Here is a 15,861-nt window from a genome sequence, read left to right as displayed (position 1 = left end):
GCACAGGGAACTCTGTTCAATACTCTGTAATAACCTAAATGGGAAAAGAATTTGAAAAAAAAATGTGTATGTGTAACAATCACTTTGCTTCACACCTGAAACTAACACAACATTGTTAATCAACTACACTCCAATAAAAAATAAAAATTAAAAAAATAAAATAAAAAAAGAGGTTCCTTTCCCCGAAATGATTTGATGAAAACACTTCTGCAATCCACCTGCTACCTCAATGCCCTTATTACTGCTTAGTTATTTGGCAAAAAATAATCCTACATTATTAGAAAAAAGAGAAATTCTGGTCATGGATAGGGTAAGAATCTGGAGCAGGTTGACAGTTACAGTATTTATCTAAATTATTTCTGAGCTCTCTCTGGAAGCAGTATAAACTAAAATTCATGACTATTTTCATTCTCACAACGAGGCAATTTCTAGGACACGTACTAAATAAAGGTGCAGCTTGGGGAGATATATTTCCCGGGAATAATAACCTTCAGCTTCCAGAATTCTAAGCTAACATAGTTTTGGCTTGTTACTCTTTCCCAGAAACACATATACTCAATTGCAGGTATAAAGGCAAGTAACTACACTAAAATCTCACTAAGGTCCTACATGGCAAATACTGCAGAAATGCAAATTGCTTCTAGCACTACTTCCAGTACAATGGAGCCTAAAGGGCTAAATTATAGGCCCCAGACTCCCTTGCAGCTAGGGTTTCTGCTTTAAACACAGCACTCACCAAGCTAATGCGCCTTCACAGGACCCTGAAGGAGAAATGCACATCATGAAGTGGTAGTCATATGGCTCTTCTGGAAGCTCGTGGTGGTGGTGTTTGTTTCCAGGCAGCTGTGTTTCCAGTCTCTAGTTTCTAGCCCACCACCAACAGGTGGGTGCTAAGTAACAGTGGGTGGCAGCTACATATCTGGCAACTTTCTTGTTTGTGGCCGAGACCCTGATTCTCAAATGGGCAGGAACAGCAGCTCCCTTGCTAATGCAGATTTGTGTTACAGGAACTATTCCTCAAACTTCAGCCTGGTGCTTACTTCTTCAAAGGTTTAGAGATTTGCTTTTCAGGGTATCTAATGCTAGAACCTCTGCTAGGTTGTCTAACAAAGAAAAACTATCTCAGGATAACTATTCACCTACTCCAAACCAACTATAGTCATCTCAATGCAATGTAATGTAATCTTGAGAGCTGCTGATAAAATGCGTATCTCTTAGAGAAGACTGAATGAATCACTGGGTTTTGCCTCTTGGTCTTTTGGTTTCCACCTGACAAAGTTTAAGTATTATGCAAATACATTCCATCAAAGGAATAACCAATGCTGAATATGGTCAAGGAATTACCATATGTCTTAGATCTTTCTTTCAATGTTATATTAATGTATTCTAGTATCAAGTTTTCTTCTTTAATAACAGTAAAATATTATAATTAATCTTTTTTTATCTGTGGTTTACTTTGAAATAGAAAGCAGAAACCCCACTGAAAGGGCTGTGAGCAAAAAGGACATTTATAAGATTTTCAGGGTTGTTAACAGAATAAGAATTGGAAGTACTAAAAATAGTTTAAGAGGAAATATGCCACAGATTTGTTTATTTTAGAAAATGTTTGGGCTCACAAAACAATAGATTCCACACAATCCATGGGAAAGCACTGTGGCTCACAGTAAGAAACAGAAGAATTAGTAGCTCACAGTGAAGGCTTGCTGAAAGCATCTGGGTGTCCCCAGTCTGAGGAAACAACCCATTCTTGACCATTTAGCTACTGACAAACAACACGCCAATGACAATATATCTAAACTGCTTCTGGTATACAGTTTTAAATAAACTTGCATATGATCTCCATAAAAATGGAAATCTATTCATTTTTATTATATTACCAAGCCAAGAAGTAGCCTCCCATATGAGAAAATAAAACTAGCATGAGGGCTTCCCTGGTGGCACAGTGGTTAAGAATCTGCCTGCCAATGCAGGGGACACGGGTTCGAGCCCTGGTCTGGGAAGATCCCACATGCCGCGGAGCAACTAAGCCCATGCGCCACGACTACTGAGCCTGCACTCTAGAGCCCGCGAGCCACAACTACTGAGCCCATGTGCCACAACTACTGAAGCCCGTGCACCTAGAGCCCATGCTCCGCAAAAAGAGAAGTCACTGCAGCGAGATGCCCAAGCACCGCAACAAAGAGTAGCCCCTGCTTGGCGCAACTAGAGAAAACCTGCGCGCAGCAACGAAGACCCAATGCAGCCAAAAATAAATAAATAAATAAATTAATTAAATAAATAAATAAAACTAGCATGAGAGTAAAAGTCTTAGAAAAGTTTTACTAGCAGCTGAAATAACCAAATTCAACCTTGTATAATATGAATTGAACAGCTGCTACAAGTAGCATGTAAATGAGAGAAGAGGGTCTAGTCTGTTTATATTGAATGTGGACCTACAAATCCATAATGTGAAATGAATTTAAAAGATGTTGAATAATCTGAAGGTGGGAGAGACATAATCCTTGTTTTCTTAGTTCAATAATTCAAAATATTTTCCTGAGCTCACTGTCCCAGATTATCCCAAACAGCAAATTAAACATTTAAAAATGTATTTTACAATGTTGTCCTCATGACTGTTGATTGTGGTCAAGATAAATTGATATAAATTGTGATAAATTTTGTTGGCTTAGGGACATGAATAAATAACTAGTAGCAGAATACATGCTAATAGCAAACAGCAAATACATTTATGTTACTTCTGAAAACCTTTAATGATATATAACAAATTAAAGAAAAGCTCCCCAATTAGACACAATAAATGCCATCTACAAATGTTGGGGATTGAACGTGGGACTCAGGATCAGGATGGAGAAGTCCTTAGGCCCTTCCATTCACTCATGGCCTTGGGCAAGTCCTTTGATACTTCTACAGATGTTGGCTTCTCCATCTAGAAAACGGTTTGGATTGGTGATGATGACAGTGTAATAAAAATGAACCTGATTTGGACTTTCCAAAGCCAACTGAGTGCCAGACTCACCTGAGGAAAAATAGATTCCTGAGCCCTGCTGCCAGATATTTTAATTCAAATCCAGGATGAGGCCCTGGAATCTGTATTTTTTAAAAAGCTTCTCAGATGATTCAAGTGATTAGCCAGTTTTTAGAATCACTGCACTAAAGGATTTATCAGATCTCTACCAGAAGCATATTTAAAAGGTACGTGATCTGTTTTCAAAAAAGTATAAAATGATGAGTTCTAAAGAAGGAAAGCTACAGAATAGTGCAAAAGCACAGATTTCTAGTAGTGCTCTTTTGGCTGGCAACCTGAGATATAATGAAAAGTATTTAATGTGTTTAAGCCACCTAAGTTTACTAGAATGAGCAGCAAATCATCAAGAAGGCAGATAAACATTATATGAAAAGATGCATGCTTTTATCATGAACATCTTACTTTATTAATCATAGTGACAGCACTGGCAGCTCCTAGCCACTAAAGCCAGAACTTGGCCAGAAGACATCCATCGAGCAAGAAACATAAATTACCTACAGCCTCAGCCCCGAAGGCTTAATTCTGGGTGGTGACTTAGGAACGCAGGGAGAGTAAGTACTGAAAGAAGGCCAGGAATCATGCAAACCAGCATCACTCAAGGGCTCTACTTGCCAAAAACAGAAGAATCAAAAGACAAAAATAAAGGTCTCCCAAGTATTTTCTATACCCTTTTCAAAGTTGATGTGATGACCTGGTTTAGATGAAAAACTATTGGGATGTGACATTCTCTGGATCTGTAATATTCAGGCAAATGTCTTTACCTCTGGACTTCTATTTTCTGTGCCAATGGCTCACTTTTCTCCTCTTTTCAAAATCCAATTTGGAATCTACCTTCTTTACGCCCATCACTTCAGCTGAATGTGGATATAGATTTCTTATCAGTTCAGTCTCCCTATTCAGGATCCCTTGCTGAAACTGTGCCTTCATTTGGCAATGTGCACATGGGCACTTTTTATCTCAGAAACCCCAAATTCTATGGTGTTTCTTTTTTTAAGAGTCTCTAATTACACCAAATGTACTACAAATAGCTGGGAGTTTCTTCTGAATATTATTATTTCTTTGGCTTTCCCCCCGCCACCCCTTGTTTTGTGCTGATTCTTAGTGCAGAAGATACAACCATACTGAACTATTACCTTTCTCAAAAGCAACATTTGCTCTGCTGGGGTTGGGGAGGAAGGTGGCAAAGACTGTCAAGATTTTAAGTTAGCATTTGATGACCCAGGAGAGGTATAAAAAAATTAACTGTGCACTGCCACTGATAACTATGCATTCCTCCCTACACACAGGTACTAGAAGAACTCTGGAATCCATGCCTGCTTGGACAACCTGCCCCATTTTACTGGCCTGTTTTTGTTGTCATGTCGATAGTTTATCAGAGTTGAATCTGGCCCCTCTTTATCTGAAGACAGAACCTGTCAGTCAATAATGTTTCACTTGCAGCGCGAGTGCGTGTGCTTGCTAAAGAGCTCAGAGCTCAGTTTCACCATCTCAAGGACATATTAAAAGAAGATGAACGATGTGACAAAAGTGTTTTCCACGTTACAGCATAACAAAGGGGTGCAGAGTGGTCGTAACTGAAGATGACAGGTGGTTAACTCCATCAGTATTTAATTTTGTATTTGCTAAAAATCAATGTCCATAATTTTCTAAAAGACTCGTGTATATAATCTTCTGCCTCTGCGCTTTTTAGTACCTACATATATAGTGATCATGCTCAGTAAGAAATGGAAAAGAGGGAGGAAAAAAAGCAAGCCAGATACTTTTCACCAAGCTTCAAAGTTTCTTAGGAATCAGAATTTTTTTTTTTAAACCACAGTGTACGCAATGTATTAACCATCATTCAAGGTGGTGACAGTATCACTGGCTAAAATTCTGATAATATCACAGGGGAAAGGAAAACCTTTTCCTTACAGCATGGAGTTTCAAGCCCTAGACCTAAAGATTAAACTCTTAGGAAGGAAACAACTACCCTTACAACATATAAAATACTTTTATTTACTATCTCTTTCTCGCAGGAACCACACATTTAACTATAACTGTAAAGCAAAAAACTTTTTTAATAATTGAAAACAGAACTGTGCAAAGCAGAACAAAATAAAATAAAAATAAAATAAAATACTATAGTCCTATTCTGTGTTAGATGAAGTCTATCCTTCATGATAGCTACTAATACCCTACTTTTTATTTTGGAGTTTTCTGCATTAGCATTCACTTGGTTTATTAGTGAAAGCCAAGATATATTTATTTAAGAAAAAGATGAAGTCTGGATTGGTTTATTTTGTGGCTTCTTGTTCTCCCTAAAAATGCTCCAAATTATCACTGTGAAATGCAAATACTAGTCATGCTGGAAGTGCTCCTTTTTTATCCTTTCTTTACTGTATTTATTCTCCCTCTAATTTTTATTTTGGAAGGATTTCTTTTAAACCAAGTATTAGTTTGTTTATATTAAACCGTACTAATCTTAGTGGGCTAAATAGTATGTCAACTGTTTCTTGCTGTAAGACACTAAACTATGATATTTGAGTATTAGCAGTGACCAAATAATCCATTTCAATCAACCTTACTGATACTGATGAATTATTTAAAATATTGATAATTATAGTACATATGGATATGAGGTAAATGATAGAAAATGCTACAGATGTGGAGTTGAAAACGAAAACAGACAACACATTAGAATAATAATTATCCAGTCTGATGATTACATAACTCCACAAATGCACTAACCTCACAGTGTTACTTTATAGTTTTGGTTTTATGTGTTTAAAGACTGAAGGAGTTCGACTAATAAAAAATTTTATTTAGAACTTTAAGATATTTTTTACACATTATAAACAACTGCATGTAAGTTAATGAAATTAATAAAATGATTATTATTGGTTTTCAAGAGAGGTTGTAAAAAATACTAAGAATAAAGGATAACAAGCACCAAAAAATCATGTAAAGCTGAAAGCAAGATTATACCAATTTAGTAGTTACTCTGAGATTTATTAGTTCTGCCACAAAAATCAACATTATAATTTTGACGGTTTAAAAACATGAAAGAAAAAGTGGTGAATTGAAGTTTCATATGTCTCTCTTGCATTAAATAGCACAAAAACTATTCAATATATAAGAATCTTTTAAAACATAACTTTATCTATCTTGGCAAGCAGAATATATGCAGCTCTTTATTTTGGCAAGTAGAAGACATGAAGTAAGAGTGACTGATGAGGTCTAGGCAACAATTTCACAGTTATTCCAAATACTAGTCATGCTGTAATCCATGTCATTCCAAGTGTTGTAATCCATGGAATTTGGAGTCTCAGTTCAGTCAATCTATGTTAAAAGTGCTTGAGATGCTAAAATCTATGTATTTTTATGAAGATGTCCCGTTGAAATGTCATGAGAAATCACGAAAGAAAACCACAATCGTGGGCTTTCACCGTTTTGATTCTTGCATGTATTACATCCCTAAGTACAGCACAGTTTGTACAGTTTTTTCCATGGCTCCCACTATATACACATGATGATCCTCTCCACCTCTGGGAGCTCAGATCCTTTTCCTGAGCATCAGTCTTGTCTCTCCAACTGCCAAAGGGACATCTCTATCTGAGGTCTCCACGGGCACCTTAAACTTGCCATGTCCGAAACTGATCTCATTATCTTTCCCTTGAACTGGCCTATTCTTTATTCCTTTTTTTTTTTTTTTTTAACATTAATGGCTACATCACTTACCTAGACACCCAAGGAGTATTGCTAGATTCCTTCCTTTGCTCTACTCCTCCTTCCGTATTTAATCGGTTACTAAGTATGCCAATCCTATATCCTAAATATCTACTGAATCAAACATCTTTCACTGACCCTCTTAGTCACTGCTTTATTTCAGGCCTTAATTAACTTTGATCTGTACTACTGCAACAGCTTTGTAACTAGTTTCTTAGCTTCACCTCATTTCAGTCCATCCTCCACAAGTCCATCAGAGTGACAAGAGCCTGAAAACTGCTCACGTTCAGGATTTAGAAGAGCCTTCATCACCTGTCACTCGATTCCTTTCAATCCTAATCCCTAAATGTCTCTTCTGGCATAACATTTTCTTTTGCAAATGCTGTTCTTCTGCCCGGAAGGCACTCATTCATTAATTCATTTATTAACAACATATTTATTGTCAATTACTAGACACTAGTAGGGCTTTGAAGATAGAGAGGTAGAAGACACGATCCGTAGCTTCAATCAAGACCTCAGAGTGAGGGCTTCCCTTGTGGCGCAGTGGTTGAGAATCTGCCTGCCAATGCAGGGGACACGGGTTCGAGCCCTGGTCTGGGAAGATCCCACATGCTGCAGAGCAGCTAGGCCCGTGAGCCACAATTACTGAACCTGCGCGTCTGGAGCCTGTGCTCCGCAACAAGAGAAGCCGTGATAGTGAGAGGCCTGCGCATCGTGATGAAGAGTGGCCCCCACTTGCCGCAACTGGAGAAAGCCCTCGCACAGAAACGAAGACCCAGCACAGCCATATATAAATAAATAAATAAATAATAAATAATTAAAAAAAAAAAAAAAAGATCTCAGAGTGAACTTGCCATTCAACTTCCCTTATTTCAGTTTTGCATATTAAGAAGTTTAAGATGTCTATGGAGACTCGAGCTCAACTCCCAACTCTTCCTTTCGAACTCAGCTGGAGAGACACCTTGTCTTGGAACCGTCCTCAGCCTCCCTGTTCTTCTCTTTAGTGCAGTGGAAGCACCATGTCCTGTGCGCCCCTGGCACCAAGGACATATTTCTATAACATTGTCACGTGGAGTTGTAAATCTTGGCTTGTTTGAGTTTTTCCCACTAGGCTGGGAGCCTCCTGAGATCAAGGACCTTACTGTGTCCCCACAAGTATAATGCCTGAGCCACAGATGATTTCACTCAGTAAACGTTCTTATTTCATGACAGTATACGTCATGTGGCCACAGTGTACAATTTTTTATAGTTATGCTGATTCTTTAAAGCAATAGGAATTTTTAAGCCAACAAACTTAAAACTTTACTTCTTATATACTATAAACAATTACACTGTTATTATTTATTGTTAATAAAATTAATAAAATTATCATTATTTGGTCCCAGGAGATGTTATAAAGGTACTTTCTGTTTTGTTTCATGGTTTTATAGATACTCATGTTCTACAAACAGTTATGCATATACTTTTTCTTCATTTAAAGCAAAATTTCTTGATCTATATCTTTTTAAAAATGAACATTCTTCTAGCTTTAAAGAAACACAATTATTAAGGAGAATTTGGAATATGGAGAAAGGCACTAAAAATAAGTTTTAAAGTAATATGTATTTGATGCATTTCTTTCTCTTTCATATATAACTCAATTTTTAAAGCAAAATAGTTACATATAATATAGTGTTTTCCTATTTTCACCTAACATTATGTTATGAATCCTTTAATGTTATTTATAGTTCTTTGAAAATAACTTTAAGCCTATATATTACAGGGGCTATTCCCCAATTCATGTCACAATTATCCTTTATTTAGGTAAGTATAACATATCACTATTATAATTAATGTATGATGAAACGTTTCACTAATGTAAATAGTGCTGTGATAACACCCTCACACATAAAACACTGTACACATCTCTATCTCTATGGTAAAGATTCTTAGAATGGAAACTGTTGGATCAGAAGCATAAACTTTTAAAGACTCTGGATACACATAAAATAGCTTTCCAGAAAGTCAGCACACATTCACATTTGTTTCTATATTAAATTCCTGGATACACTGCTTATCGCAGTGTATTTTTAAAAAATTCACCTTCATGTGGAAGGGGGATTTACAAGTATATTTTCTCTAGCAGTTTAAGGAAGAGTGAGGGATGTACACGAGTGGCAGGATAATAATAATGCCTTACAACTGTGTCATGGTCACCTTCCTACTCTTATTTAGCTTCTCACAATAACCCTATAAAGTGGATACTATTGTCTCTATTAAAGCTGGGAGACAACCTCAAGGAAGTTAACACTGAAACAGCCCATTTATTAAAGTTCTTCTCAGGAATTACCATTAAAACTCTCAAGACTCTGGTTAAGAGAAAGTAGCTGGGAAAAGAGTAGCTGTTTCATTTTTTTCCCTTCTTTCTTTCCAGCCAGTGTGCAATTTGACAGACAGCCCTTAGTGAAAGGAGCTGGACCTAAGTGTTTCACCCCTATCAGTCTCAAACTACCTCACTTGGAAACTAAACTAATTCACGTGGGCAGACAACCGATGGAGCTGTAAAAAGCCTACTCACATCACAGATGGGTACGATAGCCGAGCCATAGTTTTCTTCTTTATGCAGAAGAGTATCCGCATTATTGTATGACATGGTCATTCGTGTGCAATGGCTACTCTTTTAACACAGTGTTGGAGGTGAGGTAGGTGGAAACAGTAGTTGTCTTTGAGATGGGCATCCAGAATGGGATATTGATTAAAATACTGTATCTGGTTAAAAATGACAAATTCTTACCTTAACTATTAATCCTTTTGAGTCCACCAACCATATCTTCTTCATGGCTTTCTCCTTTGGTAAACCTTCTTTCTCCATGGCCATAACAATCAAGTGTGCAATCCCTAAGGCAGCCTGAAAAACAAAAATGTTTCAAGTTGTTCCACATAATCCCTTATCAAGAGTTACATTTTACCTCATTTCATCATTGTTAACAAGGAAGTACAAAATGGCTCAATCTATTGACCAAAAGAGCTATATTCTTCACTTGTACTGGGAGTGAAGTATTTTTGTCATATTTGGGTTCCGCTAAATGACAATTATTTACTCTTTTTATTACAACAGAATCACTATTATGCTGCTTTATACTGAGCCACAGATAAACCAGTGATATCCTTGGTTGTCAGCGTCTTTAACCCTGTTCATACAATTAAGATTTCCTCTAATACGAAAATACTGAATTTAAAATAATGAACTGCTCAACCTTGCTTATGAGACTGTATTGCTTATTGTTCAGTTCAAGCTCTGCTAACTGAATTGGAAGAATGAAGCCCGGTCATTTGGAATGAGAACTTGACCAATTAGGCAATAAAATGGAACACTTAAAATATGTGTTCCCAAGCATTTATTTACTCTCTTAATTTGGACAAAGAAAGTACTGTGAGATTTCTTGCAAGATTAAAGGAATCAACTCCTTTGGTATATGATAAATTTGGTGATGATCTGTGAAATTTCCAAAACCTTTTCAGGGACAAACAAGGGCCAGTTTTGAATCATCCAACCATGAATACCTCTCTCCTGCTGAGTGCCAAGAACTGGCCTGTGGCATTCAACAAAACCCTTTGGAAATTTAAAGAAGTTTACTAAAATTAAGTACAGCATGTAACAATTCACAGAAATAAAAAAAACCTCAAATTTTAATGAGCTGTAATTTAACCTTGATTTTTATTCTGATGTGAAAATAAATTTGTGACTTACACCCTGAATATTTTCACATGTTTATATCTTGGCATGTAAGTTTTAGCTTCATGTATTTTGCTTTATTTTAAGAACAAGTAAAATCAAACCCAACGCAGTATACACAGTTTCTTCCAGTGTAATACATTTATTCATAATCATATTAAATTTGAAAATTTAAGGCTTCTTAAAATATGTATAGCCACAAAGTATTTCCCCATTTATTACATTCTATAATTCTAAAAAGATTTTGGCAGTTTTCTCACAAGAAGCTCAAACTAAGCTGACATTTTAATTTCTATTTTGGGGGTGAATTATTATAACTGGAGTCTAATTTTCCTCTTTCAAATGATTAATTCATAGAAAAAGACAACAGGAAACAGCATTATTTTGTATTCCTGCCATCTCTTTCCAACAATTTTAAATGTTTTAGTTCTTTTGCGTGTGAATGGTTATACTGCATGATGAATCTCCAATTCAAAATATTTTTTCTAAAAAACTTCTATATAGTTATGTAAGTGCACATTGAATTGTGAGTCAAGTTAAAGAAAATTTTGGTATGTGACACTGGAGGATACTAAAAGTTAGCATCAGCTATAATAGCTTAAATACTTAAAGGTTTCTATATATAATTAGCCGTACATTGGAAACTTGTTTGGTTCCTGCATGGCACCTTAAATATGCCGAACAAAAACCCACGGCAACATTTGATAATCTTACAAATTGAAAACTGTGAAAATATCTCTATGCCTCTAAAGTCTCCTGTGAACAATTAATATGCCTCAATATTTAATTTGAAGAATCTTTATTGAAACTATAGGTTTTACTGAAACTAAAAATTTGAGAGACTACCTCAAACTTCAAATTCATGAGTAATCAGAATGAATGTCATGTTCACTAGTGTAGGAGAACGTAAGCACTACATAAGGCAGGTACCTCTCCAGCTCCTTGGAATAGTACGGTTTGATCAGAGAGCTTATTCTTGGTTATTCGAAGGGCTGCAAGGATGCCAGCGACTGCAACGGATGCCGTTCCTGCAACAGGAAACAAGTTGAGCAATCCTCACATGGGCGCTGCTGTATCCCGAATCCCAAGCCTCAAACTGATACTCATGTCTTGAAATCATCACACAACAGGTTAACTGGTGCAGAAAAGGAACCTGCGGTTGTCCGACCCCACGCTTGCATTTGACGTGAAATTCTCAGGCTACTGACATCTGTCTTTTAAGATAGCAACTTACGACTGTTGAAAACTTTCCAAAAAAGAAGGTTCCGTGGCTGAATTTGCTGATGCAGTGACTAAGAACCTGCTGGAGAGGGTGTGGAGAAGAGGGAACCCTCCTGCACTGTTGGTGGGAATGTAAGTTGGTGCAGCCACTGTGGAAAACAGTATGGAGGTTCCTCAGAAAACTAAAAATAGAGCTACCATAGGATCCAGCAATCCCACTCCTGGGCATATATCCAGAAAAAACTATAATTCAAAAAGATTCATGCACCCCTACGTTCCTAGCAGCACTATTCACAATAGCCAAGACATAGAAACAATCTAAATGTCCACTGACAGAAGAATGGATAAAGAAGGTGTGGTATATATATATATACAATGGAATATTACTCGGCCACAAAAAAGAATGAAATAATGCCATTTGCAGCAACATGGATGCTGGAAGACAAATATCATATGACATCACTTATATGTGGAATCTAAAAAAATGATACAAATGAACTTATTTACAAAACAGAAATAGAGTCACGGATGTAGAAAACAAACTTATGGTTCCCAGGGGGGAAAGATGGAGGGGGAGGGATAAATTAGGAGTGGGAGGTTGGGTTTAGCAGATGTAAGCTTTTATATATAGAATGGATAAACAACAAGGTTCTACTGTACAGCACAGAGAACTATATTCAATATCCTACGATAAACCATCATGGAAAAGAATATTTAAAAAAAGAATGTATATATATTCAAACTGAATCACTTTTCTGTACAGCAGTAGTTAACACAACATTGTAAATCAACTATACTTCAATTTTAAAATAAATAAATAAATAGATAAATAAATAAATAAATAAATAAATACGAACATGGGGTTTGGATTCTTAGGTGGATTTCCAGCTCAACCTGTTTACTAGCTGAATGAATTTAGAGAAATCATTGTGTCCATCAGTTTGCTCAGCTGTAAAATCACTGTATTATATGAGATCAAAAAATACTAAGTGCTATTAGAAAATTTAAATGTTTTAATTTTCAACTGGAAAAATTAACAGTTAATAGCAACGAAAAGCTGATGTTGGTGCAGTCTTTAATCAGCTTCCTACCTATGATAAATCACTGGTGAATCCCAAAGACGCTGGACAAAATTAATGTAAAAATTATTTAGGATAAAAACTGAGCTTTCCTCATCATGCCTCATGGTAGCAGAAACTTCACCAGTTCTAATTTTATTACTTTGCCATATAAACTTTCACAGATCACAGAGTGGTTCTTTTGCTTTGAACATAATTACATGGCTCAATTTCTTCATGGTTCACGTCTGAAATATAACTCTGAAGCTTCCTGCAGTACCTCCCTGTTGTATCTACAATTTACTCCTCTAAAGTAACATTCTACCTATGATTCCTAGATCACTCAGCTGGGTAGTAAAGCCTAGTGAAACTTTAAACACCCTCATTTAGTTAAAAAAAACAAAAATAAACCAAAAAACATAGATTAGAATAGGTTTGAAGAGTGACACAATGATGAAGTGTTATGTATGCCAAGTACCAGAGATGCATTAAACACTTCACCATCAGTAGATTTGTTCTTTTGAATCTTTTGGTTGTTTGCTTCTTTCTTATAGAATTTGGTAGTCACAAATAAGATCACAATAAATGATTAATTATTGAAGACCTGTGTGTCTCTTACATGTTTTTTATTTAGGAACACAAATATAAAATGCTTGCAATTTTGAGCCGCCATGCAACACATTATGAGTTGCAGTAAGTCACACATCACACAAAGGCCACTCTTCTATATATGATTTACGATGAAAGCCTGTGTAAAAATAAGGCTGATCTACGTAAGAAAGATACCGTGGCAGGTTTAGAATGGTATTTGCCTCATACATCAAGATAGATTGACTAGAGTTGTTAAACAGATGAAAAGAGAATTTTAATTAGCGAGGTACAGCTATCCAGCCACTAGATGAACACTTATTCACAAATAGCATCTCAAGCTGTCTCTATATTGGCCACAAGTTTGGATTTAAGGGACTCTAAGCTCCCTTCCAACTCTGAGATTCTGTAACTTTAAGGGTCTCTACAGATTCTACCAGCACCCCAAGATTTAACCAGTTGAAGAGTCAAAGTTGAAATATCATCAACAATCACTGTGTTTGTACTATTGTTTTGATTTTTAAATAGAATTGGGCATTTAAGGATAGACAGAATAAAATATTCCAAAAGATACTAGCTATAATGTGTGACATTTTTATACGGTTATGCTACATCACTCTGCACTAAAACTCAAAATGTTTTAAGTTCAGACATATTACCCCAAATAAGGCAAAATAAGTCTCTATCTACACTGGATATCAGAGCCTTATATTTAAAAGTATATTTTATGGGGATTCCCTGGTGGTGCAGTGGTTAAGAATCCACCTGCCAACGCAGGGACACGGGTTCGAGCCCTGGTCCGGGAAGATCCCACATGCTGCGGAGCAACTAAGCCTGTGCGCCACAACTACTGAGCTTGCACTCTAGAGCCCACGTGCCACAACTATGGAGCCCACGTGCCACAAGTACTGAAGCCTGTGCGCCTAGAGCCCGTGCTCCGCAACAAGAGAAGCCCCCGCTCGCTGCAACTAGAGAAAACCTGTGCACAGCAACGAAGACCCAACGCTGCCAAAAATAAATAAATTTATTTTTTTAAGTATATTTTATAATATTTCCTGAGAACATAATGAAACATCTAAACTTCTCTTTACAGAATTAACAAAATTAGAAATATTTAGCACTACCAAAAGGTGAACTTGAACGTGATTCTTCTACATAACCTGGTCCTACCACCTGATACTGCCTTGATTTAAATTTCATTGCAATCAAGGGAGTAAATGTGGCAAGTTGATATTACATAAAAATGTGAGTCTCCACATTAAATTGTTCCAAAGGAACTTCTGCTTTGAGATTGAAAACTAAACTTTTTGGAAATCAAAGACAGGTTAAAGTTTATCTTTGTACTATCACTTTTAAAGAGTACTTAATATTTAACACTGTTAGCGAGATACTAAAGAGTCAATCTTAAAAGTGTAGAAACTTCTATTCGTCTTTGTGTACATTACAACTTTAACATTAAGTCACCAGTTATGCTGTCCCTTTGCTGTGGTTATTAAATATCAGTCTTACCTTTTATCAAAGAATCACTTCTACTAATGCAATTCATTTGTTAAATCTGATTAGACTTACTATATAAAACCAGTAGAGAAGACTTATGTATAATCAAATTATTACAGTGCTTTACTAAATAAATAGATCAGGTGAAGTACAAGAACTAGAAGCAGGAGGAGGTTGAATAAATGTGTTTAAGCATTTAGGGTACCTACCCTGGTCCTGAGGGGTGAGTGTGAGAGGTCCAGGGTACCTACCCTGGTCCTGAGGGGTGAATGTGAGAGGTCCAGGGTACCTGACCCAGTCCTGAGGGGTGAGTGTGAGAGGTCCAGGGTACCTACCCCGGTCCTGAGGGGTGAATGTGAGAGGTCCAGGGTACCTACCCTGGTCCTGAGGGGTGAGTGTGAGAGGTCCAGGGTACCTACCCCGGTCCTGAGGGGTGAATCTGAGAGGTCCAGGACCTCAGGCAGGAGAATACGCTGTGCAAGAAGAGCAAGTGCAGAGACAGCGAGGCAGGGGTGACTGTGAAAAATCAGGGCTGAACATATAATTTACTTTTCCTTGCCCGCAACAAACTCTACTAAAACAACAGAAAGAAGATCTTAAAAAAATCAAAGAGACCAGCAGAAGAGGACAGCAAGACACTTTTAGAAGCGGGAAGGCAGATGGGCAAATGGCAACTGACTCAGTAGACTTGAGCAAGCTGAATTCACGGCCAGCCACGGGGGATACTAAGAGGCAGTGGGATTGACACAGCAGAACTCTCAAAAGGCCCGAGTGTAGGAGGCACCAAGTAGCTCTGGAAGTGGGGATAAAAGACAGGCTACACACAGGAAGCTGCTCAAAAATCTGTTAAGAAGTTGTTTGAACCCAGATCCATTTCCCTCTCCTGTCGGCACACAGTTGACTCTCCCACACCCTGGAGGTTTAGAAAGAAACTAGAGGTTTAGTTTCTAAAGAGGGTCTCTGGACTGTAAGGCACCAGACATAATTGTAAGTTTCCAGGGATAATGGTGCAAGGGTACCATACTCAAAATAAGAAGATTAAATGAAAGTTT

The 15,861-nt window shown here is 37.1% G+C and overlaps 1 protein-coding gene across 2 annotated transcripts in view; it reads right to left on the bottom strand.

The window, feature by feature from the left end:
• The window catches only part of ME1 (malic enzyme 1), a 196,846-nt gene that overhangs the window by 18,911 nt on the left and 162,074 nt on the right, over positions 1 to 15,861 (bottom strand). For both annotated transcript variants that reach the window (XM_059941724.1, XM_059941726.1), the window contains exons 8-9: positions 11,376 to 11,473; positions 9,504 to 9,617 (exon numbers count right to left, since the gene is read on the bottom strand). In XM_059941724.1, coding sequence (XP_059797707.1) covers positions 9,504 to 9,617; positions 11,376 to 11,473 — 212 coding nt within the window. The remainder of the gene's footprint in view (positions 1 to 9,503; positions 9,618 to 11,375; positions 11,474 to 15,861) is intronic.

Source organism: Balaenoptera ricei, chromosome 12 (assembly GCF_028023285.1).
Source record: "Balaenoptera ricei isolate mBalRic1 chromosome 12, mBalRic1.hap2, whole genome shotgun sequence".
Lineage (NCBI taxonomy): Eukaryota > Metazoa > Chordata > Mammalia > Artiodactyla > Balaenopteridae > Balaenoptera > Balaenoptera ricei.
This window is presented reverse-complemented; position numbering and strand designations above follow the sequence as displayed.